The 26,841-nt window shown below is 39.3% G+C and overlaps 1 protein-coding gene across 2 annotated transcripts in view; it reads left to right on the forward strand.

The window, feature by feature from the left end:
* The first annotated feature begins 397 nt into the window (after positions 1–397).
* LOC124719097 (haloacid dehalogenase-like hydrolase domain-containing protein 2) overlaps positions 398–26,841 on the forward strand; it is a 38,376-nt gene continuing 11,932 nt past the window's right edge. Inside the window, exons 1-4 of one of the 2 annotated variants that reach the window (XM_047244791.1) lie at positions 398–537; positions 10,235–10,394; positions 12,526–12,828; positions 24,547–24,757. In XM_047244791.1, coding sequence (XP_047100747.1) covers positions 10,384–10,394; positions 12,526–12,828; positions 24,547–24,757 — 525 coding nt within the window. In that variant the 5' untranslated portion in view covers positions 398–537; positions 10,235–10,383. The remainder of the gene's footprint in view (positions 538–10,234; positions 10,395–12,525; positions 12,829–24,546; positions 24,758–26,841) is intronic. The other variant, XM_047244790.1, reaches the window with a different exon arrangement.

The following is a 26,841-nucleotide window of genomic DNA, read 5'->3' on the forward strand; positions in this document are numbered from 1 at the left end:
AGCTAATATTGTAGCTAATATTGCTACATAACTTCCAGAAACGTACTTACGGCATAAAACTCGTCAACTTTTTATGAAACATGCGTTCAGAATTTAGTCTATAATTTTATTTGGTACTCTATTATTCGAATTCATATTTCCGCCAACATCGAATTTGGCGGTCTTCCTGTGTTTGGTGCAGGCAATCATTGTAACCAACTTCCCTTAGTCAATGTTACTGAACGAGGAATAAATGAACTGAATTGAAGCAGTAGCAGATCATCAGTTATGTGATACTATCTATGCTTTACTGATTATTGCCGTATATAATTCTACTGAATATATTTTGTTAAATGATGACTCACATTTTTTGTCATGGATGAGTGTGTCAAGTTGGCAGAAATGCAGAACACATAGATCATAGATAAGTGGATTATTTATGGCGAAGACAATAATTAGCAAAATGGGGAAACGAGTGAGATTAGTATTAATCGATCTTAGTGGCACTTTACATATAGAAGATGAGCCCACTCCGGGAGCTGTGGACGCTCTGAAGAGGTGTGACGCTGAACAAAAACGATAAAAAGATTACATCTTATATTATTTGTTGCAGGTCCCGAAGAGCACTGACTGATGTCTGTGCGTTCAACCTCTTACCCACAGTTACACTTGCGACGCTAATGATTCTTAATAAGAAACATGAGATTCACTCTATAATATACATGTTGATAAACACGCCGTAAAAACTTGCCTTGACCCTGTGATGAAAACACTTCGTATGCCACAGGAGCAAAGAAACGTAGCATCTGCAACAGTGTGTTCAGTTTTCGGAAAGTCTCGTCCGTTTATTTCATCAGAGGTTTCTAGTTTTATTTGATACACAACGAAAACGTTGTCTATGCACTTAAACATTTTCTCGGGAGGAGTGATCCTGTGGTTGGCCTCGTCGAAAACATTTTGGATTTACGCCGTTTTGAGTCAGGATGCACATATTACTTTGTACTTTAGTCCTTTTTTCCAGTGTCCTAGGCGACTGATTACTGGCTGTTACTGTTAGAATTGCTTCTTAATCACCAATTTGGCCGTTGGATGGGTTACTGTTTTTCCACCACACTGACAACATGTAAACCAAGGACATTAAGTTACATTCTTTTTTTTTTTTTACCCCTGTTGTACTTCTTACATATAAGATTTCTGCTTCCATGCCTTTCAAGGCAGATTATGACAGACATTTGTCGCGTTGTTGTAGTCACAATGGATACTGATACTGTTGTTTACAACCTATAAGAATAGGTGTTTTCTTTTTTTTCATCGTCTAGTAATTCACATAGTTTCACACTGATTTCAACGAAAACGTGGTATTGGTACCCACACCCTCACCAGAAGTCTGTTTTGTGATGCCACACTAATTTGTAACAATCCCCAAGTTCTGAGTCCGATCAAAAAGTGAGAATTTGCTGGTGAGTTGGCATAGCCAGTAAGTGTGAATTGCAAATGATCTTGTGGGAACAGACTGACCTGTAGAGTGTAGCCTAATGTTTACATCCGCGCCATCCTGAAATACACTTTACCATATTTAGTACTTTTCAACAGAAAAACAAAGACTGTAAGGTAAATTCAGAAAATATGTGTTAGATAATAGACATGTCTCTGAGGAGTACTTTGATGCATTTATTGTATGTAAACTGTGAAAAATGTCAGGGAGGGAAAGGGAAATGCGGAGTACACTATTTAATTTTTACCCCTATTTGTAGTATAATATGTCCATATTGTGTATTTCTAGTACACATTAAATTTTTGCTAGCATTTTTTATTGGCTCTACATTTACGAAATATTAAGGTTTTTTCTTGTGTGTTACTGTCACAGAAAACTTTTTGCTTTTAATAGAACTGTATCTTTAGTTTCAGCTTTTCGTTTGGTAATGAATAGTCCAGATTGTCAAAGTGTGCAGAATTTTGTGCATGAACTGACCTCTTGATTATGTCCCATAAATGTTCGATGGGATTCGCGTCAGGCGATCTGGGTGTTCTTCAAACCAATTGAAAATAATTGTGGCTCAGTGACATTTCACATTGTCATCTACAAAAAATCCATTGTTGTTTGGGAACACAATATCCATAAATAGTTGTAAATGGTCTCCAAGTAGCCAAACATCCGAAGGAACCAGTTCATTCCATGTAAACACAGCCCACATCATTATAGAGCAACCACCAGCATGTACAGTGCCTCGATGATAACTTGGGTCCGTGACTTTGTGGGGTCTGAGCCACTCTCTAACCCTACCATCAGCTGTTACAAACATCTAGGAATGTCCTAGCTCCAACTAAACTTCCTTGTTCAGAGTCTGTTAATTCCTCTCATGTGGCCACAATCACATTGGACACCTTTTCACGTGAATCAGCTGAATATAAATGATAGATCCGCCAATGCACTGCCTTTTCTACCTTGTGTACATAATACTACTGCCATTTGTATATGTGCGTATCCATGATTTTTGTCACCTCAGTGTAAATTGGACAAAAGACAACGCTGCATTTTCTGGCCCAGATGGGGCAATTGGGACCGACCGCCCGCCGTATCATCCTCTGCTAATGGGGTCATTTGGATGTGGTGCAGAGTAGCACAAGACCAGCATGCCACTCTCCCAGCCATTGTCAGCTTTATAGTCCATAGAGCTGCTATTTCTCACTGGAGTAGGTCCTAAGTTGGATCACAAGGCTGAGTGCTCCCCATTCCAATCCTTCCACCAAGGAAAAAATCTCTGACAGTCCCAGGAATGGCACCAGGGTCTTTTGCGTAGCAGCTACCCACACCGACCACTCAGCTGCAGAGGTGGACTGATCATAAATTAGGAAACAGATAATTCCTATATACTGAAAACATAAGTTAAGAACATGACATAATCTTTTATTTGAGGTGCCTTTTGTCATTTTGCAACATGGAATTGGTGTTTTGCCTGCTATATTGCATGCTACCTTATGTAGCGTAGAATGTGTAAATAAGCGTATTGAATGATCAGATATTAGTAATAAGACTTTATTTACGTAGGCAAAATTCCTAGCTGATGGTAAATAGTCTAGCTAAACTTCCTCATTCTCACAGCCCCCACCTCTCCTGCCCACACTCAAGGCAGAGAGTGAAGTGGGGATGGGACTAAACGTGAAAGTTCTGCACAAACATAGTTCTGCAAGGTTCGCAGGAGAGCTTCTGTAAAGTTTGGAAGGAGACGAGATACTGACAGAAGTAAAGCTGTGAGCACCGGGCATGAGTTGTGATTCGGTAGCTCAGTTGGTAAAGCACTTGCCCGCGAAAGGCAAAGGTCCCGAGTTCGAGTCTCGGTCGGGCACACAGTTTTAATCTGCCAGGAAGTTTCATAATGAAATGAAATGTGCACAAGAAGAAAAACTGTTGTTTTTCAGTTTTGTATCTAACAATTGATTTTTTTGTCTAAATAAAAAATGAAGAAGATTAACAAAGGGAAGCACTTGTTGTAATATTGAAATTGAGCATAAACTACTTGTTTATTCAATGAAAATTTAGCACAGTAAAATTGGTAGAAAAATGGATACTTTGAATGAAACTACTGCTTCCTCAGTTACATTAAATAGACTCTGCTTATTCTTGTTGCTAACTTAATATGTACACAATCAGTGTGATATCAGAATTAATGTGTTTATAGTCAGCATTGCTGTTATTCACACAGTTAATAAATATCTTCAATCCATAAATGTAGATTATCAGGTAATTGGTTCCCCCCCCCCCCCCCCCCCCCTCAGAAATTTCCAAGTCTGTGTAATAGGAACTTTTTATAATTTGGAAGCCCATTGTGAGCCTTAAATAGTGAGACAGTCTACATAGAAATTATTTTTGTAGCTTGTACTGTGGTTGTGTCAGTCACAATCACTGATTTGTTACTATAGGGAACAATACAAATAAGGAGTAAATGTAAAGTGATCGTAAAAATTCAAATTTCTGTATACATCATAGAATTCAGTCTTTGCCACATTTGGAGAGTTTACTAATTTCTTCTGTACAGTCACTATCGATTTATAGTGAAAAAGAAAGTAAAAATAAAGGTATTTCAGAATTTGTGAATTGATCATGAACCAATAAGTACAAACATGGAAAAAACAAGTAAGCTTATTACATCATAAGCTAGGGGCACGAAGGACATGTATTAACTGAACTGCCTAACAGTGCAGCTAGTGACTAACTTGTTTTCCTGTTTGCACGTATTAGGTTCTGAAATAGCTGTATTTTTATCTTTCTGTTGTAGATCTGATGAGAGATGTAAAGCTGAAAACAGTTATATGTTCAGGTAAAACAAACTGTTACCAAGACTGGAATATCTAAGGCATCATCACCAGGATCCACCAACTGCAAAAGTGAACTTATTTCATGTCAGAGTTCTTTATAGAGACTTTACAATATGTGTAATTACTTACTACACCTTTCTTTTGCCTTTGGCACTGTTTAAAATCTCACCTTCATCTACTTTTTCTTCCCTTTATATAATATTGTCTTCCACTTTGTTTCCCTTGTGTAGGACTTCCACATATTTCCTTCCACCTTCCAGCCTCCCTTTCTTTGCTCAGCACTAGCTTGCCATCTGAGCACAAAATTCCTATATAGTCTCTTCTCATTTTTCCAAAAGTCTCTTTAATTTAGCAATACATGACAGCTGTTTTTCCCAAAATAATGAATGCTGCTTCAGCTTATCCTCTAGCCATTCTTGATAAGTCATTGTACAATATTTGTCAATCTCATGATTGTAGATAAGTATATTCCCTTCATTTGATGTATTTTTTTAGCTTAACAGATCCAGAAATGAGAAGAGAATAAGCAAGTTGTTTGTTTGCCATTCTGTAAGGCACAATTCAAACAGAAGGGTCATGGTGCAGACGTCTGTGCGGACGTGTTGTTGTTTAAAGCCACCATCGTGCTAATAAACGAAGCAGTTCAGAGGTGGTATGGAGGAGTGTCGCTTGTTGTCTTCACCGTGTCCATTTGTAACCACCAATGGCACACCAATGTGATGTGAGGTGGACATGTTCAAGTGGTGCGCTATTGTTTTCTTTAATGTGAAATCTCAAAATGCTAGACTATTTAGAGCTACATTCGTCTCTGTAGTTAGTTCCCAAGTGAAGCTTTTACTTTTCACACAAAAAATGAAAACCACTATTTTGTGATTCACACATGACCTGCGTTATGCAATCTTTCTCATTCAGTTCACAGGAAACTATTTAATTTTTTTTTTTATTCTTTCACATCTTATAGTATGTTATCATAGCTTGATAATGAATGGTTTCTCATTTTGAGGTCGCTTAATTAATTTGATATTTCTGAGTTAAGTAAGTATCGCACATATTTCAAAACATTTGCAGTGTAAAAGGTAGTCACTGGCCAGTTTACATTTAGTGCATTTTAGAGCCATCATTACTGCTTGCAAAATGAAGTTAACATAGCAAGATTGTTTTTAACACTGGAAGGAGAGCCATATCTCTCTTCAGTCCCAAGTAAATAAGTTTTGAGATTTGGCCGCGATGAGCTATGATGTGCCACACTCAACGATGTGGCTGCACACTGTGCGGAGTTGTGGCTCATGCTTTTCTCATTTATGAAGTTAGGTAGAATAACATTTTGAGGTATTATTGCATTAAGGGTTATTCTAATTTTAAAACTAGAGATAGACAATTACAGATCCAGTGGCAGAGATATACACCGTTTGTCAATTTTTCTTGTCTCCACTAATAGTTTCATTCACAAAACAGTCAGTAAATGTTTTTGTTCTCATGTTGTCAAAAGAAAAAGAGAGAGAAGAGAAAAAAAATGTGTGTTCCAGTGAGCAATGAATGTAAAATGGGATTTTGTAGCAGATCGATGCATGGAGCACAGTAACACACAACAGAAAACAGCATTCACACTAGCTTTGAAGCACTAGCTCTTTTTCCAGCAATACTATACACATTCATACGCAAAACCACAGACACATCCAAACGCACACTGTTGCTGGGAAGATAGCTAGTGCTTGAAAGCTAGTGTGAATGCTTTTTTTTCTGTTATGTGTTACTGTGCCCCCACACATTGATCCACTATAGGTGAGCAGTTGCCTTTACATTATTTTACATATTGCTCCATCCAGAAATATTCAGCATTATTATATGAAATGGGATTTTGCTATTGATGTAACCAAAGTTCTGGATGTTTTATGTTCACCTATTTTACTCTTACCTATTTGATATTTCTTGATGCAGGCATTGTATGTGAGCTAAAACACCATTTTGCATATTTTTGTAACAGTTATTACATATTTATTTGTGTCATCTTTGAAAAAAAGCACTCTTTTGTTTTTCCTTCCATGGATGAAAAACAAATAAATCTGTGAAGTTACAATATTGTGCCACTGAAACAGACTGGTTTTATTGTGTTACTCATTTCAGAAACAGAAAGCATATTTTGAGACAGTGCAACAACACAAGTAAAAACGCATAATGCTTATTGAAGTTCAAATCTCTACAGGTGACAGCAGAAAATATGGAAAAATTTAACACTCTTCCTGTTGCAGTTACAATCAGCATTACATTTTCTGTGCTCAGGCAATGAGTTTTGTCAGTCAGACCTGAAAGTCCAATATTCATTTGGTACTTGCTCATAAACATTCAATTTTTTAGCTGAAATGTGCTGTCACATGTCTAGTAAACCTTTCTTCTTGGCACTTTTTACTGGCAAAGTTTATCATACAAGATAGAAAAAACTGAGATGTTATTTAGCAGCAGATTTCTTTTCCCACCACCTCTTGTCTTCCTTGCAATGCTTTGGCAAATCCACAGTTGTTGGATGTCATGACTGTGTTTTCTTCTTAGTGTAATAGGGTTGTCAGATGAAATGTGTAGCCTGACATATTCTGTTATTTTGAATTAGCCTCTATACAACCCTTGGTCTAGTGTGCTAACATTCCTGAAATCCTGCAGATGATGAATCCATTGTCTTTGGCACTGCCAATTACTGGAATCCAGTAGTCTGGGTGATTGGATCTTCTGTTCCTCTCTACAAGGACAAAATCTCTATCACATGGTAGGAAACTATACCCTGTAATGAGGAATTTCTGATCTACAACAGTCAAATATTTACAGATAATCAGGTTTTGGAAAAGCACCCTAATAATTTGAGCATCTCTCATATAATCTGCAGTATTTCCGCTTACATTTAAATAGAAAACAGGAATTATGATCAAAAAATTCCAGTTCCAGTGCTTATCTGTGAATGCTGTCATTCACTTTGTCTAGTACAGTTTAGGAACAGTCTTCAGACATACTGTAAAAATTTTGGAAATGGTCGGGATACATGTTCAGTTCTTTCATTAATTTGAATATAAATAGAGATCATGAGGCATGCACTGGATGTGGCTCGATGGGTGAAGTTGCTGGGAATCCAAGTGAATTACAAACTGAGATGGCATCGCTGTTTGCACGAATTAATCAAAAAGCTTAGTTCTGCCTGCTTTGGTCTTAGCAATCTCTCTGATTGTGTTGCCCTGCAGACACCATTGATAGTGTACCACGCATACTTTGACTTGATTCTGTACTATGGAGTAATCTTCTGGGGCTTTACAGATAAGCTGAAAAAAGTGTTTATTCTAAAGAAGCATGCTATAAGAATATTTTGTAAAATGTCTAACCAAACATCTTGCAGAGCTAGGGATTCTTACACTCGTATACCAATATGTATACTCCCTAATGGTGTTTGTGATTGATAACAAGAGTGAATTTAGGATGAACTCAGCAATTCACAATTGCAATACTATGAGGGCAGTCTGAAAAGTAATACCTACAAATTTTTTGTTTTGTTCTCTATATTGTTTGAGGTATTATGCATCATACATATTTCAGGGTCAACTTTCTCACTTTGCTGATGCAACCTGCAAGCCTGTGGCACTAAAGGGATCTGAATTGTAGTGTGTAACAGGGCAGTGTGACATAACTGTCAGTGGATGAGAAACAGCATGCTGTAAATGAGTTTCTGACCAAAGAAAACGTGCCTCCAATTGAAATCCATACAAGAGTGAGAGCTGTTTATAGTGGTGATTGCAGTGAAATTAGTAATGTGCAATGTTGAGTCGTTTGTGTTCGTAATGAAGGAAACACTGGTGCAAACCTCAACGTTTGTGACAGAGCTCGGAGTGACGACTGTGTACGTCAACTGATGAGACTCATTGGAATCAGGTTCATGAACTCATTAGATACACACACACATGCACACACACACACACACACACACACACACACACACACAGCTCTCAGGTAAGTGTGGCATATCACAAGAGTGTGTACAGGCATCATTGCAGAACTGCAGTACGGAAAACTGTGTGCACACTGCCTGCCTCGAATGCTAACTTGCAGCACGAAACAGAGGAGACTGGACATCTCTCAGCTATTTCTTTTCAATTTTGAGCATGAGGGTGGTGAGTTCTTTAACTACACTGTGACGGGTCACCGTTTTGGCCCCAAAAACAAGAGAGCATCGATGGAGCTCCACCAGAAAGGATCACCAGTGCCAAAAATGTTTAAGAATGTGCTATCATCAGGTAAAGGCATGCTCACCATGCTCTGATATGCTCATGGTGTGTTGTATTTGGAGTTCATGGCTAAAGGCACCACCATAAACTCTGCAAGGAACTGCAAAACTCTCAGAAAACTGAAAGCACAAATTCAGAGAGTTCGTCCACAGGAGAAGCACCGTCTCCTTCAGCATGACAGTGCTAGACTACACACGATTGCTGTGACACATGCAACAATCCAATGCTTCAGGTTCACTGTCATCAATCGTCCTCCATACTGCTCGGACTTGACTCCATCTGATTTTTATCTGTTTCCAAAACCTAAAGAACATTTTTGAGGACTCCGGTTTGATAGTGATGAAGCAGTGCAAGCAGAGGTGAGGTTGTGGCTCCATCTACAAAGCGAAACATTCTACAGTGATGGTATCAACAAACTGGTCTTTTGTTGGTAGAAATGTCTTTGTCGCCATGGTAAATATATTGATAAATAAATATGTAGACACAAAGAATAAAGATCTAGAATGTTAATAAATTTTGTTCTTTATTGAAAGCTTTAAGAGTTTTCACTTAAGAAATTTGGAGGCATTATTTTTCAGCAGCTCCTTGTAGAAGTAGAAATAATTTTCAGATTCATTCTCTCTCTCCCTCCCTCCCTCCCTCCCTCCCTCCCTCCCTCCCTCCCTCCCTCCCTCCCTCCCTCCCTCCCTCCCTCCCTCCCTCCCCCCCCCCCCCCTCTCTCCCCCCTCTCTCATTCACAGTGGAGTTGCTGCTGTTTTATCAAAAAAGTTGGACTTGAGAAATTAAGTTTCACGTAATTCTAATATCTCAATTATACACTGATTTTGTCAGTATATAGAAAGTTTAGACGGATTAAGGGTAAGATGAAAGTTATGAGAAATAGCAGAAATGAGATTAGTAAGAATCAACATCAAAATTGGGGACTGCAAAATAACACAGGTTACTAAGCAACAAAGACATAAAGACATAAACAGCTTATTACCACAGGTAAAGAGGGCATTCTGGGCAAAGTCAATCCTGCTAGTAACAAATATTTGGCTTAATCTGAAGAAGTAATTTCTGAGAAGGGAGCACAGCACAGGGATTAACTTCTATGGTACTAGAGAAAGCTGTAGAGGATAAAAACTATAGGGCAAGAAGAGATTGGAATGCACCCAAGAAATAAATGATTGTGTGGGGGCAAGTGCTACTCTGAGATGATGATGGCACGAGAGAGGCATTTGTGTCAGGTGACAACGTACAAGTCAGAGGAAAAGTTGATGACATTAGTCTGTTTGAAGCATTACATAAAAACAGCAGTAGAATTGTATAGGAGGCGAAGCTCTGGCATTTTTCAAAGTAGTGTGATGTAATCTAGCAGTAGTTACAGAAGACAGAATGAGCAGCAGTAACTGCACTTCTGTCTGAGTTAGGCAACCAAGTTAGTACCCTAATAGTAATTAGAACACAATACTACATGATTTGTATCGCTTGGTGGGGCAATACCCATGTTGAATAGGATGCAATAATAGTAAACATGTTCTAGCTGATACATGTATGGTAGGCGTATTGTCACTCAGACACCTCACAGAGAAATGTGTTTAACAGTGAACAAACTTGTGTAAATGTAATTAAGAGTTCATCATCTTGCTACTGTGGCAGATTACCATCCCTGTCAGACACCTTTCTCCATTCCACAGAATCAATCTTAAGCAACAGGCAGCTTTACTCCCTCTTGACTCCACTATAAGGGCTGATCATGAGAAACCTTACTCACAACAGAACAGTATTTTCATCAACGTCCATGCCACACCATCTCTATACTGGCGGATAGGAGCTTTACTGGCGCATGACAATAAGGTAAATTGTATAGTTTTTCAGTTAAGAGGTATTAGTAATGCGAAATTTGTAAACTCTTAATTCTGCAAAATTTCATAACAATCTGTTGACGCTGCGTTTATCCCAGAACTTGACCAGTGTCAATAAGTAAAATATTTGTGTAACTATGATATGTTTGTGATGACATCATTCAAGAAAGAACTTTCTACTGTCACTGGTAAGTTATTCAGGTGCTGTATTTATAAACAGATGATTCTTTTGACCAAAGCACCGGTGAGTTTTTACATCGATTGTCTCTAGTTCCAGTACCAATTCTGTCCATTCATTCACGCATCGTGTTTCACAAATCCCATCACAAATGAGAGACTTCAGGGATGTCTATCCATTTATACATTAATAGTCAGAAGCTGCCACTGTTGGTTACATGTGTTAAGTAAACCAACAACATATTATGACTAGCACTAATCTACTCAAACTGATAATTGAGGGAACTGACGGACTCTCTGGCTTAATTCACAGGAAACAAATGCTATGCAGCTACCTGTTCCTACTAACAAATAACTACTGAGTACTATCTTCTTGAGACAAAGGCCAACTGTTCTTGTGCAACGTCAACTATGAAAATTTATCAAATACTTGTAACATACTTTCTACCTGTCTGTCAGCAGTGTCTCCTTCACAGAACTGATACTGTCTTGTCGTAGATGAATTTCTACCAAGTCAGCTGTTCTGTAGTTACAACTGTAGCTACTGGTCACTGGTCACTGCTCAGTATTTACTGACTGTTCCAGTTATTGCCATTCTTTTATATGCCTTTTGAAGATCTTACTCTTTCGCTACATTACCACTTTATTTTTCAGAGCTTTGGAATATTCTATCTTCCCATGTCTGTGTTAACTTCTTTCTAGAAGTCAGAGTTCCTGGTCAAAATTTCCCTACAATAAGCAAGCAATGACCCAGATCTCTTCTTCCAATATCTCTTGATGTTTACCCTCAGTGCAGCTGTTATTCACAGACGTCACACTTTCCCTACATGTTCCGGCTGTCTGCGTGTTGTCATATAGAACATGTGGATGTGCCTGCCTAGAGGTTTTGGCTGGATATTTTCCCTCCACATTGAAACTGTGTGGCGGACCGAGACTCGGACTCGGGACCTTTGCCTTTTGTAAGCAAGTGCTGTACTGACTGAAGTACTCAAATGTGACTCGCTGCGCTTCTGCCGGTACCTCACCTCCTAACTTCCAAACTTCACATAAGTTTCCCTGTGTCACAGTCTTGCAAGTTTCACAGGAAAACTTCTGTGAAGTATGGAAGCTATAAGATGAGGTACTGGCAAAAGTGAAGCTGTGAGACACATTTGGGTATCTCAAATCAGTATAGCACTTGCCCACGAAAAACAAAGTTCTCACCTCCAAGTCTCGATCTGGCACACAATTTTAATCTGCCAGGAAGTTTCATATAAACACACACAATGCTACAAATTGAAAATTTCATTTTAAAATATTCTATGGCCAAGCCAACATATTTAACAATTTATGTATTTTCAGTAATTTGTATTGCAAGTGAAGTAAATTGCTGTCGTTAGGTTAGGTTAGTATTGTGTGCCCATTGGCACACTTCACAACAAACTGGCAGTTATTAGGTTTATGAAGCTGTAATTTGAGGAAATGTGTTAGCACTAAGATGTGGTGCCCAGAAAATGTTTAATACGGCCAAGTTTTAAAAAGAAGCTGTTTCTGCATTTACTTTTCAGGGCTTTGGAGTAGTCAATCTTTTCATGTCTGTGTTAATTTCTTTCTAGAAGCCAGAGTTCCCGGTCAAAATTTCCCTACGATAAGCAAGCGATGACCCAGATCTCTTCTTCCAATATCTCTTGATGTTTACCCTCAGTGCAGCTGTTATTCACAGATGCCACACTTTCCCTACATGTTCCGGCTGTCTACATCAAAGAGTGTATTAGCAAAACTAATTTTTGTATATGTTCTCAATAATATCACATAAAGTAGTTTGTATATAATAATAGTCCTCTGAACTTTACAGGTACAGTAAAGATATAGATTTAAGTAATAAATGGAAAGTCCTCTCTTTTGACAGAGAGTAATTAGACTGTGTAGTCTTTGTACTTCAGAAAATTCCTCACTGTTCAAAACAGGTTGCAACAGAGCAGTTTATCATTGCGCTTCGTCACAAACACAACCAAGGAGTCGCGGGCACGTCTCCACGCCCGGCTCACGAAGATCGGGTTCACAGTCCGGCCCGAGGATATCCTGTCCAGCCTGTGGGCGGCCAGAGAACTGGTGGAGCGGCGGGGACTGCGGCCGCTGCTGCTACTGGACGCGCAGGCCGAGGAGGACTTCACGGGGCTCGGTGCATCTGGGGAGGACGAAGCGGACTCCGTTCTGGTCGGCCTGGCGCCAGACAAGTTCAATTACAAGGAGCTCAACACAGCATTCAGGTGAAAACTGCACCAAAGCTTTAAGGCAGGTTGCCTCTTTTAAATTTAGTTGGTCAGTAAAAGCTCTGAACTATGTATTGATGTATAATTTGGTCATCTCTTTCTGTAACTGTGTTTACAAATGTTTAAATGGATAGAAATTTTGAATGAAGTACAGTGAAGCCAAAGTCTGCGTAGATCGAGAATGTTGTTACGTACACTGAAGTTCATTTACGAGGGCATGCTGTAAAGTAATGCATTCGAATGTTTTTTATGTGAAAACTCTTAAAGCTTTTTAAATAGAACAAATGTTATTAACATCCTACATTTTTGTTTTTCATGTCTACGTATTTACAGCCCTCTGCTGCTAGAGGAGTCTGGATTGTAGCATGTAACTTGGCGATTTATAGTGTAACTGTATCAGTGTGTGAGAAACAGTGTGTTGTGATTGGGTTTCGAATTTGAAGAGTTCGGCCTCACATGGAGGGGACCCTCTCCTCCAGCATAACTGAACTGGACCACACATGGGTGCTGTGACATCTGTAACAATCTGATGGCTCGGGTTCACAAGCATAGATCATCCTCCGTACTGTGCTGACTTGGCCTCACCTGATTTTCATCTGTTTGCAAAACTTAAAGAACACCTTCAAGGACTTCACTCTGATACTGATGAAGTGTCAGCAGAGATGAGGTTACGGCAATTTCAACAAAGTCAAACATTCTACAGTGACGGTATCAGTGAACTGGTCACTCATTTGGAGAGCTGTGTCCATTTGCAGGGTGACTTTGTTGAGAAATAAATATGAAGATGTAAAGAACAATGGTGTAGAATGTTAACAACATTTCTTATATTTAAAAAGCATTAAGAGTTTTCACATAAAAAATTCGGAGACATTATTTTTCAGCATGCCCTCATAATGTATGCTGCCTAAAAATATTTGGGAACGAAGATTAGAATTTTACTGTCCGTTCAACAGTGAGACCATTATACACAGAGCACTTTCTCGGATGATGAAAGGCTGCCGGAAGGAAATCGGCCATCTCCTTTTCAAAGGAACCGTCCTCACATTTGTCTGGAGAAATTTAGGAAAATCTCAATGGGCTGTAACACTTGTTTGTTAACTTTTTTATTTTGGTCTGTGGTAATATTTAGTAATAGAAAAATCAGCTGACAACGTTCTAACTCATGAAGAATGGGAAAGAACAATAGAAGCCATCTAGAAATACTATTTTGGAGCTAAAAAACTGCATAGTTGGATTGTAAAAACAGAATTTTATTCTGTTTCTCTGTGGTTAAAAGATTATGATAATACGCTGTTTAATATTTTATGAACCCAAAGGCAGTATTTGTAAAAGTAAAATTAAATTATCAATTCCTGTTGGTTAGAAGGTTATGATGACACACTGTTCATCATTTTATGAGCCCATAGTCACTATTTGTCAAAGAAAAATTTAATTATCAATATCCTTAGCATGTCAAAAAATATCTTAAGTGAAAACACAGATGATGTGACTTACCGAACGAAAGTGCTGGCAGGTCGATAGACACACAAGCAAACACAAACATACACATGTTTGTGTTTGTTTGTTTGTGTGTGTGTCTATCGACCTGCCAGCACTTTCGTTCGGTAAGTCACATCATCTGTGTTTTTAGATATATTTTTCCCACGTGGAATGTTTCCCTCTATTATATTAATATCTTAAGTGACATAGATACCTCACCTTGTATGTGATATTCGAGGTAGCAGTGCTACTTATGAACGTGGAGGGTAACTGTTAGAAATTTCCTCACTCCCTATTTAACTAGAGAAAATCTGAGGCTCCCCTGATATGGAATAGAGTTTAAACTCTAGAGGGGGGGGGGGGGGGGAAAAAAAAAAACTGGCGGCACTTCGTAGAACAGTAGGACTTACAGAAACTCATCAAGAATCCAGTTGGACTACACTGAAAGATCAACACCTGTTCGCCACAAGCCAGTGTACAGTTATGATGAAGAGTGTACATTGCATCAATTTTGTTTCCCTCTTCCTAATCCATTTGTGGGTGTGCAGGGAGAAAGATTGTCAGTGCCCATCTATGCAAACCCAAATTTTTCAAACTTTAGTGACACATTCATTTTGCGAAATATGCACTGATGAGCCAAAATGTGATGGGCCACTGCCTGCAAAGGGAGTGAATGCATTCTGGTGGTGTTGCATACATGTAACACAGTTAGGTAAGTGTGCAAGCGGAAAAGAAGCATAGCTACAATACGAGTCACCAGTGGAATAATTGGCAGACATAACTGACTTTGACAAAGGGCAGTTTGTTATGGTCTGGCTTCTGGGAATGAGCGTCTCCAAAACATACAAGCTGGTCGGTTGTTCGTGTGAACTGTCTCGAGCATCTACAGGCGTTGGTCAAAGGACATTCTAATGACAAGTGAGCGACAAGCTGTCGGACGTCCACATCACATCACAGAAGTTAAAGGTTGAATGAGTATCTGCTCTGTAAAGTAGAATAGGGGGCAATATGAAACAGAACTGTTAACAGTGCCAGTGCAGAAACAAGCATTTCAGAGCACTCTGTTTAGTGCACATTTTTGAACATGGGAGTCCACAGCTAGTGACTTCCACATGTTTTAAGTCTTGGCGCAATGACACCGTCAGTTGTTATTTCGATGGGGATGTGTTCAATGGAAACGTGTCACCTAGTCGGGTGAGTTACATTTCGTGCTACGCTAGGTCAGTGGTCGTGTCCAGATACACTGTCATTTGTGTAACACAGCTGCTGAAAGTGTGCATTGTGCCACAGATGTGGGCCAGTGGGAGCAGTATAATGGTGTGGGGGACATTCAACTTGGCTTCTGTAGGATGAATGTTAGTATTGTGAGGCACTGTGATATTTCGGACCACCTACGTGCCTTGGTTCTCAATTTTTCTCCAGCAGCATTGACATCTTCCAGCAGGATAACTGTTTGTGTTGCAAGACCTTAATGACTCTGCAGTGGTTTGAACCAAACCTGTGTCGATGTCTTGGCCACCAGATTTGTATGATTTGAATCTTTTCTATCTTTTCTGTTATCCAACTTCGTGTAATTCTTAGACTGATAAACGGTACTCAAGCCTCCTGCACGGCTAGATTTATGTGGTCGTCTCCCCTGGACAGAAATACCTGGATGCTAGAAGGTGGTGACTGATTCCAGTGATAAATTGCAGACCTTTTTGTCCAGTTCGGTGCATTATGTAACATTTATTTATGTACAGGATGAGCTGCCAATCTTTGCATCAGGCATAGGATGGCTGCAAGTGTCTACATTTTGTAACAAGTTTCTAAAGCCAGTAATCTCATTGAGCTACAGATTTTATCCTTTGTGTCATTTGTATGTATCGTGAACAATAGCAGCCGCTCTTTGAGGTATACCTCTACTTCTGATGATGTCTCTTCATAAACAGTGGAAACCTGAGCCCTGTTTTCTAGGAAGTTTTCAATCCATTTGTGCACCCGGTTGAGTATTCTGTACCCTCATATTTTGTTTACTCGTAGACAGTATGGAACAGTACCGAAGGCTTTAAGGGGGTCGAGAAACGTGAGACTGACCTCAGCTCTGCCATCTACTGCTGCATAGACCTCAGAAACAATAAGACTAAACCAGGTTTCACATAACGTGTGAAAGCAAATACTGTGTCAAAACCTACATAGGACTCATCCATTCTCTACAAACGTTATCATCTGTGAGCACAGTACATGTTCCATAATAGTATAAGAAATTCATGGCAGTGAGATTGACAAATACGTTAATAATGGTTTGTCATTCTTTACATATAATTGAGCTCCTCATTCAGACAAAGCACACTCATCATGCCACAGATTACTTCCATGTGATGTACAAAGAACATGGGAAAGGATTGCAATGATGTGAAATTTGATGTGTCAGAAAGTGCAGGAGCACTTCCATCACAGAAGCCTCAACTTACAAGTCTGAGGGTTTTCACCTGTTTCATATATTGTCCACACAAGATCTAATTCTTTTGTCATATTTGTCTCTCCCAAGTATCTTTGAAATTCTTCTCTTCCAATATCGGTTGAGATATGCATATTACCCTTCCCCATGAACCATGGACCTTGTCGTTGGTGGGGAGGCTTGCGTGCCTCAGCGATACAGATGGCCGTACCGTAGGTGCAACCACAACGGAGGGGTATCTGTTGAGAGGCCAGACAAACGTGTGGTTCCTGAAGAGGGGCAGCAGCCTTTTCAGTAGTTGCAGGGGCAACAGTCTGGATGATTGACTGACCTGGCCTTGCAACATTAACTAAAACGGCCTTGCTGTGCTGGTACTGCGAACGGCTGAAAGCAAGGGGAAACCACGGCCGTAATTCTTCTCAAGGGCATGCAGCTTTACTGTATGGATAAATGATGATGGCGTCCTCTTGGGTAAAATATTCCGGAGGTAAAATAGTCCCCCATTCGGATCTCCGGGCGGGGACTACTCAAGAGGACATCATTATCAGGAAAAAGAAAACTGGCGTTCTAAGGATCGGAGCGTGGAATGTGAGATCCCTTAACCGGGCAGGTAGATTAGAAAATTTAAAAAGGGAAATGGATAAGTTAAAGTTAGATATAGTGGGAATTAGCGAAGTTCGGTGGCAGGAGGAACAAAACTTTTGGTCTGGTGAATACAGAGTTATAAACACAAAAACAAATAGGTGTAATGCAGGAGTAGGTTTAATAATGAATAAAAAAATAGGTTTGCGGGTAAGCTACTACAAACAGCATAGTGAACGCATTATAGTGACCAAGATAGACATGAAGCCCATGCCTACTACAGTAGTACAAGTTTATATGCCAACTAGCTCTGCAGATGATGAAGAAATTGAAGAAGTGTATGATGAGATAAAAGAAATTATTCAGGTAGTGAAGCGAGATGAAAATTTAATAGTCATGGGTGACTGGAATTCGAGAGTATGAAAAGGGAGAGAAGGAAACATAGTAGGTGAATATCGATTGGGGCTAAGAAATGAAAGAGGAAGCCGTCTGGTAGAATTCTGCACAGAGCATAACTTAATCATAGCTAACACTTGGTTCAAGAATCATGAAAGAAGGTCGTATACATGGAAGAACCCTGGAGATATTAAAAGGTTTCAGATAGATTATATAATGGTAAGACAGAGATTTAGGAACCAGGTTTTAAATTGTAAGACGTTTCCAGGGGCAGATGTGGACTCTGACCACAATCTATTGGTTATGAACTGTAGATTAAAACTGAAGAAACTGCAAAAAGGTGGGAATTTATGGAGATGGGACCTGGGTAAATTGACTAAACCAGAGGTTGTACAGAGTTTCAGGGAGAGCATAAGGGAACAATTGTCAGGAATGGGGGAAAGAAGTACAGTAGAAGAAGAATGGGTAGCTCTGAGGGATGAAGTAGTGAAGGCAGCAGAGGATCAAGTAGGTAAAAAGACAAGGGCTAGTAGAACTCCTTGGGTAACAGAAGAAATATTGAACTTAATTGATGAAAGGAGAAAATATAAAAATGCAGTAAATGAAGCAGGCAAAAAGGTATACAGACGTCTCAAAAATGAAATCGACAGGAAGTGCAAAATGGCTAAACAGGGATGGCTAGAGGACAAATGTAAGGATGTAGAGGCTTATCTCACTAGGGGTAAGATAGATACTGCCTACAGGAAAATTAAAGAGACCTTTGGAGAAAAGAGAACCACTTGCATGAATATCAAGAGCTCAGACGGAAACCCAGTTCTGAGCAAAGAAGGGAAAGCAGAAAGGTGGAAGGAGTATGTAGAGGGTCTATACAAGGGCAATGTACTTGGGGACAATGTTATGGAAATGGAAGAGGATGTAGATGAAGGGTGAAATGGGAGATACGATACTGCGTGAAGAGTTTGACAGAGCACTGAAAGACCTGATTCGAAACAAGGCCCCGATAGTAGACAACATTTCATTAGAATTACTGAATTACCGAACTATTAGTTTAATAAGTCACAGCTGCAAAATACTAACGCGAATTCTTTACAGACGAATGGAAAAACTGGTGGAAGCCGACCTCAGGGAAGATCAGCTTGGATTCCGTAGAAATGTTGGAACACGTGAGGCGATACTGACCTTACGACTTATCGTAGAAGAAAGATTAAGGAAAGGCAAACCTACATTTCTAGCATTTATAGACTTAGAGAAAGCTTTTGACAATGTTGACTGGAATACTCTCTTTCAAATTCTGAAGGTGGCAGGGGTAAAATACAGAGAGCGAAAGGCTATTTACAATTTGTACAGAAATCAGATTGCAGTTATAAGAGTCGAGGGACATGAGAAGGAAGGCAGTGGTTGGGAAGGGAGTGAGACAGGGTTGTAGCCTCTCCCTGACGTTATTCAATCTGTATATTGAGCAAGCAGTAAAGGAAACAAAAGAAAAAATCAGAGTAGGTATTAAACACTTAAAGTAGTAAAGGAGTTTTGCTATTTGGGGAGCAAAATAACTGATGATGGTCGAAGTAGAGAAGATATAAAATGTAGACTGGCAATGGCAAGGAAAGCGTTTCTGAAGAAGAGAAATTTGTTAACATCGAGTATAGATTTGTCAGGAAGTCGTTTCTGAAAGTATTTGTATGGAGGTAGCCATGCATGAAAGTGAAACATGGACAATAAATAGTTTGGACAAGAAGAGAATAGAAGCTTTCGAAATGTGGTGCTACAGAAGAATGCTGAAGATTAGATGGGTAGATCATATAACTAATGAGGAGGTATTGAATGGGATTGGGGAGAAGAGAAGTTTGTGGCACAACTTGACTAGAAGAAGGGATCGGTTGGTAGGACATGTTCTGAGGCATCAAGGGATCACCAATTTAGCATTGGAGGGCAGTGTGAGGGGTAAAAATCATAGAGGGAGACCAAGAGATGAATACACTAAGCAGATTCAGAAGGATGTGGGTTGCAGTAAGTACTGGGAGATGAGGAAGCTTGCACAGGATAGGGTAGCACGGAGAGCTGCATCAAACCAGTCTCACAACTGAAGACCACAACAACAACAACAACAACAACATGCATATTATTCAGAAAAATTTCGCACTTTGCTGATGGAAATTGCAAACAGCTGCCACTAGAGTGCTCTGAATTGTAATGCGTAACATAACTGTGTGTAACATAACTATGTCAGTGAAAAAACAAAGCACTGTAATTGAGTTTCCAACCACAGAAAATGTTCCTATAATTGAAATCCAAAAAAGAATGAAAGATGTGTACAGTGAAGATTGTATCAAAATCATTAATGTGCGCTGCTGGGTTATTCGTGCTTGTAGGAAACGGTGGTGCTAACCTCAGTATGTATGACAGAACTCGGAGTTGATGACAGCTTATGGCAGCTGGTGAGACTCATCAGAATCAGGTTCGTGAACTCATCAGAGAAAGTCTTCAGGTAATGCACACACAGTGTGGCATATCACAGTGGTGTTTACAGGCCATCATTGCAGAACCACGGTTCAGAACACTGTGTGCACAGTGGGACGTGAAACAGAGAAGACTGACCTCTGTCAATAATTTCTTTTTTTCATTTTGAGCATGAGGATGATGGGTTCCTTAACAAAATTGTGACAGGTGATGAAAGCTAGGTTCACCATTTTGACCCCAAAAAGAAGAGACCATCGATGGATTTCCACCACAAAGGATCACAGTTAGTGTCACGTTCGATAACATGCCGTCAGTAGGGCAAGTTATCTCACAGTGTTCTGGAATGTTTGAGGTGTGGTGCAGCTGGAAGTCATGCCTAAAGGCACCACCAGAAACTCTGCAAAGTACTGTGAGATCTGCAGGAAACTGAAAGGATGAATTTGAAGGGTTCGTCCACATCACACATGGAGTATCCACTCCTTCAGCGTGACAATGCCAGACCACACGAGTGCTGCGACATCCCGACACCTCAGGTTCACTGTCATCCATCGTCCTCCGTACAGTCCCGACTTGACTTCATTTGATTTTCATCTGTTTCTAAAACTTAAAGAACACTTTCGGGGATTTCACTCTGATAGTGATGAAGTGGTGCAAGCAGAGTCGAAATTGTGGTTCTGTCCAGAAAGCCAAACACTTTACAGTGACAGTACAGTGTCACCATTGGTCTCTAGTCGGGAGAAATGTGTTTTTCACCAGGGTGACTATGTTGAGAAATAAATATGTTGGCATGAAGAATAAAGAAGTAGAATGTTAATAAAGTTCATTTTATTTAAAAAGCTTTAAGAGTTTTCACATGAAAAATTTGGAGACATTAGTTTTCAGTATGCCCTTGTAGATTTTGAATTGTAACATGCCACATTGTTCCATTGATGACTGAGACGTGGTACACTCTACTGAACTTCACCAAAGATACAGTTAGTTGCACGTTGCAATTTCCTGTGATAAAAGTGGTGAGTGTGGTGAGAAAAAGGTTTCAGGTCAGTAACACATGAGCTAAGCTACTCGTATGATGGTAATACAAAACCTTTTTTTAGCTGTGAATACCAAAAGGGGAAAAAATTGAGAAAACTGTAATAACATTAAATAGAAACATTTTCCTGGTGTTCTGTAAAACTGTATTTATTTGCCATGATCCGACTTTCTGCTTGTTAGGCTATCATTAGGTGTCACCTGACGGGCTGAGAACCTGAAAGCCAGCAGGTGACAAAAGAAATAATGTTGTTGTGGTCTTCAGTCCAGAGACTGGTTTGATGCAGTTCTCCATGCTACTCTATCCTGTGCAAGCTTCTTCATTTCCCAGTACCTACTGCAACCTACATCCTTCTGAATCTGTTTAGTGTATTCATCTCTTGGTCTACCTCTACAATTTTTACCCTCCGCGCTTCCCTCCAATACTAAATTGGTGATCCCTTGGTGTCTCAGGACATGTCCTACCAACCGATCCCTTCTTCTAGTCAAGTTGTGCCACAAACTCCTCTTCTCTCCCATTCTATTCTATACCTTCTCATTAGTTATGTGATATACCCATCTAATCTTCAGCATTCTTCTGTAACACCACATGTCGAAAGCTTCTATTCTCTTCTTGTCTAAATTGTTTATCATCCATGTTTCACTTCCTTACAAGGCTACACTCCATACAAATACTTTCAGAAACGACTTCCTGACACTTAAATCTATACTCGATGTTAACAAATTTCTCTTCTTCAGAAACACTTTCCTTGCCATTGCCAGTCTACATTTTATATCCTCTCTACTTCGACCATCATCAGTTATTTTGCTCCTCAAATAGCAAAACTCATTTACTACTTTAAGTGTATCATTTCATAATCTAATTCCCACAACATCACCCGATTTAATTCAACTACATTCCATTATCCTCCTTTTGCTTTTGTTGATGTTCATCTTATATCCTCCTTTCATGACATTGTCCATTCCATTCAACTGCTCTTCCAAGTCCTTTGCTGTCTCTGACAGAATTACAATGTCATCGGTGAACCTCAAAGTTTTTATTTCTTCTCCATGGATTTTAATAACTACTCTGAATTTTTCTTTTGTTTCCTTTACTGCTTGCTCAATATACAGATCGAATAACATCAGGGAGAGGCTGCAACCCTGTCTCACTCCCTTCCCAACCACTGCTTCCTTCTCATGTCCCTCGACTCTTATAACTGCCATCTGGTTTCTGTACAAATTGTAAATAGCCTTTCGCTCCCTGTATTTTACCGCTGCCACCTACAGAATTTGAAAGAGAGTATTCCAGTCAACATTGTCAAAAGCTTTCTCTAAGTCTACTAATGCTAGAAATGAAGGTTTGCCTTTTCTTAATCTATTTTCTAAGATAAGTTGCAGGGTCAGTATTGCCTCACGTGTTCCAACATTTGTACGGAATCCAAACGGATCTTCCCTGAGGTCGGCTTCCACCAGTTTTTCCATTTGTCTCTAAAGAATTTGTGTTAGTATTTTGCAGCCTTGGCTTATTAAACTGATAGTTGGGTAATTTTCTCATCAGTCAACACCTGCTTTCTTTGGGATTGGAATTATTATATTCTTTTTGAAGTCTGAGGGTATTTCACCTGTCTCATACATCTTGCTCACTAGATGGTAGAGGTTTGTGAGGCCTGGCTCTCCCAAGGCTGTCAGCATTTCTAATGGAATGTTGTCTATTACCGGGGCCTTGTTTCGACTTAGATCTTTGAGTGCTGTGTCAAACTCTTCACGCAGTATCATATCTCCTATTTCATCTTCATCTACGTTCTATAATATTGTCCTCAAGAACATCGCCCTTGTATAGACCCTCTATATACTCCTTCCACCTTTCTGCTTTCCCTTCTTTGCTTAGAACTGGGTTTCCATCTGAGCTTTTGATATTCATGCAAGTGGTTCTCTTTTCTCCAAAGGTCTCTTTAATTTTCCTGTAGGCAGTATATGCGCCTCTACATCCTTACATTTGTCCACTAACCATCCATGCTTGGCCATTTTGCACTTCCTGTCGATCTCATTTTTGAGACGTTTGTATTCCTTTTTGCGTGCTTCATTTACTGCATTTTTATATTTTCTCATCAATTAAATTCAATATCTCTTCTGTTACCCAAGGATTTCTATTAGCTCTCGTCTTTTTACCTACTTGATCGTCTGCTACCTTCACTCTTTCATCTCTCAAAGCTACCCATTCTTCTTCTACTGAAAGAAATAATACTTTGCCGAAATCAGCAAAGTGTTTCCTGTGTAATATTATTGTCATGTTCTGTGTTGCATGGTTGGAAAATTCAGTTAAAACTGTAATATTACTGGGAGACAGACTAGTTGGCCATTACCTACCCTCAAGGGGCAAAAAAAAAAAAAAAAAAAAAAAAAAAAAAACTGTCAATCGATTCATTTCAAAGAAGAAAAATAAATTCTAATTTAAATGTCTGTTGGTAATACAAGGGCCATTCAGAAACTTAGAAACAATTGGTCACAAATGGAAACCACAGTACAAATCCGAGGAAGCTTTTCACAGATGTGCTTGTCAGTGTCTCTAGTATGCCCGGAGGTAGCGTCATGTTGCTCATCTCAGTTCTGAGCGCACAGTGAGCGCATAAAGATGCCTAGAAAATAGTGTCTGTCACCAAGTATGGGTGTCTGCCATGAAATTTCACCTGATTTCACTCAACTCCGCATAACATAAATGCCGTGCAGCTCCTTCATGACAGTTCTCAGCCGCACACTTCGAGGGCAATGAGGACGCTTGTATAGTATTTTCAATGGGACGTATTTGATCACCCATCGGGCAGCTTAGACTTGGCTCTCTCTCATTTTCATCTCTGCTCAGATCAACTGTTTGCTATGAAGACAACATTTTTGCACAGAAAATGAGCTGCAGTCCAGCATAGAAAATTGTCAGAAAGCACAGGAGGCTGCTTTCTATGACAAGGGTATTGGAAAATTGACACAACACTGCAACAGATGTATAAGTCAGAGCGGTGACTATGTAGAGCAGCAGCTGGAAGATATAGCTAACTGTGGCAAATAAAATATTTTTTTTATTTTCACTTTGGTTTCCATTTTCTGACCGATTATTCCTTACTTTCTGAATACCCCTTGTATTACAAATTTTGCCTCCTGAAGGTCGGAGGTAGGCAAGACATTCTGTCTCCTTTATTTATTATTATTGTCATTATTACTAATACCACTACTACTACAATATGTATATACTGGTACACATATTGTGCAAACTTGTTTTCTTTGTTGCTAAGATTGATTTAATTGTTTTAAAATTTCCACTTAATTGTCAGCATGTTTACTTTATTTGCACCATATAGAGTGTTAAACAAAGGAGGGCCACTGATTGCTATCCACCAGGGACGCTACTACAAACGCAGTGACGGCTTAGCTCTGGGTCCTGGGCCTTTCGTGAAGGGCTTGGAGTATGCAACGAACGTCAAACCCGAAGTAGTCGGAAAGCCGACCGAGCTGTTCTTCCGAACGGCACTGGGAGGAGTTTCTGCTGATGAAGCGGTCATGATCGGTGACGTGAGTAACTCCTTGTCTGTGTGCTTTTAGTGGACATGTGCTACGGCAGAGGGTGTGAATTTGCCCAGAAAATCCGTGAAAATGGTGAATGGCCTCTGTCAAGTAACTCTTATTAAGCTGCTCCTAGCATTTCCAGATACTTCCTTTACTTTGTGTCTTGTGCTTTACTGTACAGTCAAGTCTCATCACATTTGATTCACTACTTTTTTTTTTTACTGTGGGTAACAAATCTCTGTCCAGTTATGTAGAAGAAAGGTTAGGTTTTAACATCCCATTAACAGTGATACAGATCTCAGTTTTACATGTTTTGTTTGAAATTAATTTAACATAAATGATTGGATGATTCCTTTTAAAAGGAGAGAGCTGATTTCTTTTTGCATTTTTTGTGAAAAATTACAGCTTTTAAAAATGTTTATGGGACAGGCCTCAATCCTATGTCTGAATATTTGGTCCTTGTCATTAAACAAATATGATAAATCAAAAATACTCTCCTAGCTTTCCCATGTGGGCTATACTTCATTACATCAATTTAAAATAGCATAATGTACTCTTGGATGCCATTGGCACAGTGATATTTCGTGAATCATTTAATTATGTCCCATACATCTAATCAAGAAGGAGGAATTTTTAAGCCTGTCGAACAAGCCAAGGTATACTTCAGCAATAACTGTGTATTGTATAACTGTAATCTGTGGACTATATTAACAATAAAATATCTCTTTTACTGCTTAGTACGTACTGGAGAATTGTAAGGCAACCGTCATTGGGTTTGGCATGTGCTGCATGCAAGAAGTGGTTACTTAAGTAACAGAGGACATGGGGCTTTACAGGTTGCAACCCCTCCTTAGGATCAGTGTTGAATTATCTGCCATAATCAGAGAGGGATCAGCCATCTTGGAAAGAAAATGTAATTCCATCTTGGGTTCAGGAGCATGGAACAGCAGCTGGTCTATGAAATGTAATTATACTGTACCAACAGCCATTATTTTGATATGTTTTATTAGGCAACCGGTTTCAATGTTCCAATCGCATTATCTACAGGACTTTTGCATGAATAACACCAAGGTATCAGTGATCACCTCTGGTTCTTTAGACATCTGAACTTTAAGAGCATGTGTGCTCTTCACACGTGTGATATATCAATTGCCGTCACATGCGTGAAGAGCACACATGCTCTTGCAGTTCGAATATGTACTGAACCAGATACGAATATTGGTACCTTGTCTTGTATGTGGATGAGTGGTACTTGCTGTCATTTTAACCTTCGGATGTCTATACATGAACACAATACAACTACTGTATAATCAACTGATATACTCTACAGTAGGTTAGCTAAGGTTCACAAATATCTAGGCCCCAGATTTTTCAACAGACTCCCAAACGCTTCCCATTCTGTTCTCTATAGTACATTTCACACTGTTCTAGCAGAGTTATTTAAGAAGGAAGCATACTACTACATAAAAGAGTGCGAGGAATCAGATTTAAGTGACACAAAGTTCTGACTACTGTCATACTAAGTTGTAATAAATCACTGGTTGGAAGGTTCCTATGTATATAATTTTCACATTATATGTAACGATGCATCACTGATGTAAATGTCATGAAATTTTTATGTTCTTTGTGTCTCTTAGCTTTATATGTCAATAATTACACCAATGACGTGTAAAATGTTCAAAGGTGAATAAATTCTAAATTCGTGCAACGGGCCTGAAGGTGACGTGATTGAACGTTGTAACTGGTTGCCTAATAAAACAATATCAGAATATCAGCTGTTGGTAAAGGATTATACGTTTCATCTTGGAAAGAGGTTCCAAGACAAACGTGAACAAAAACTTAAAGCGAGAGCAACGGGGTGTAGTCAAATTAAGGACGCAGTGCTGAGGGAATTATATTAGTAAATGACAAACTGAAAACAGTACATGATTTTTGCTGTTAAGACAGTGAAATAACCAACAGCAGAAGTAAATAGTATAAAATGCAGACTGTGAACAGAAAAAAAGTATTCCTGAGGAAAGAAATATTTCAACATACTATATAAATTTAAGTATTTTTGAGGGTATTTATCTGGAACATAGCCTTGTACA

Source organism: Schistocerca piceifrons, chromosome 10 (assembly GCF_021461385.2).
Source record: "Schistocerca piceifrons isolate TAMUIC-IGC-003096 chromosome 10, iqSchPice1.1, whole genome shotgun sequence".
Lineage (NCBI taxonomy): Eukaryota > Metazoa > Arthropoda > Insecta > Orthoptera > Acrididae > Schistocerca > Schistocerca piceifrons.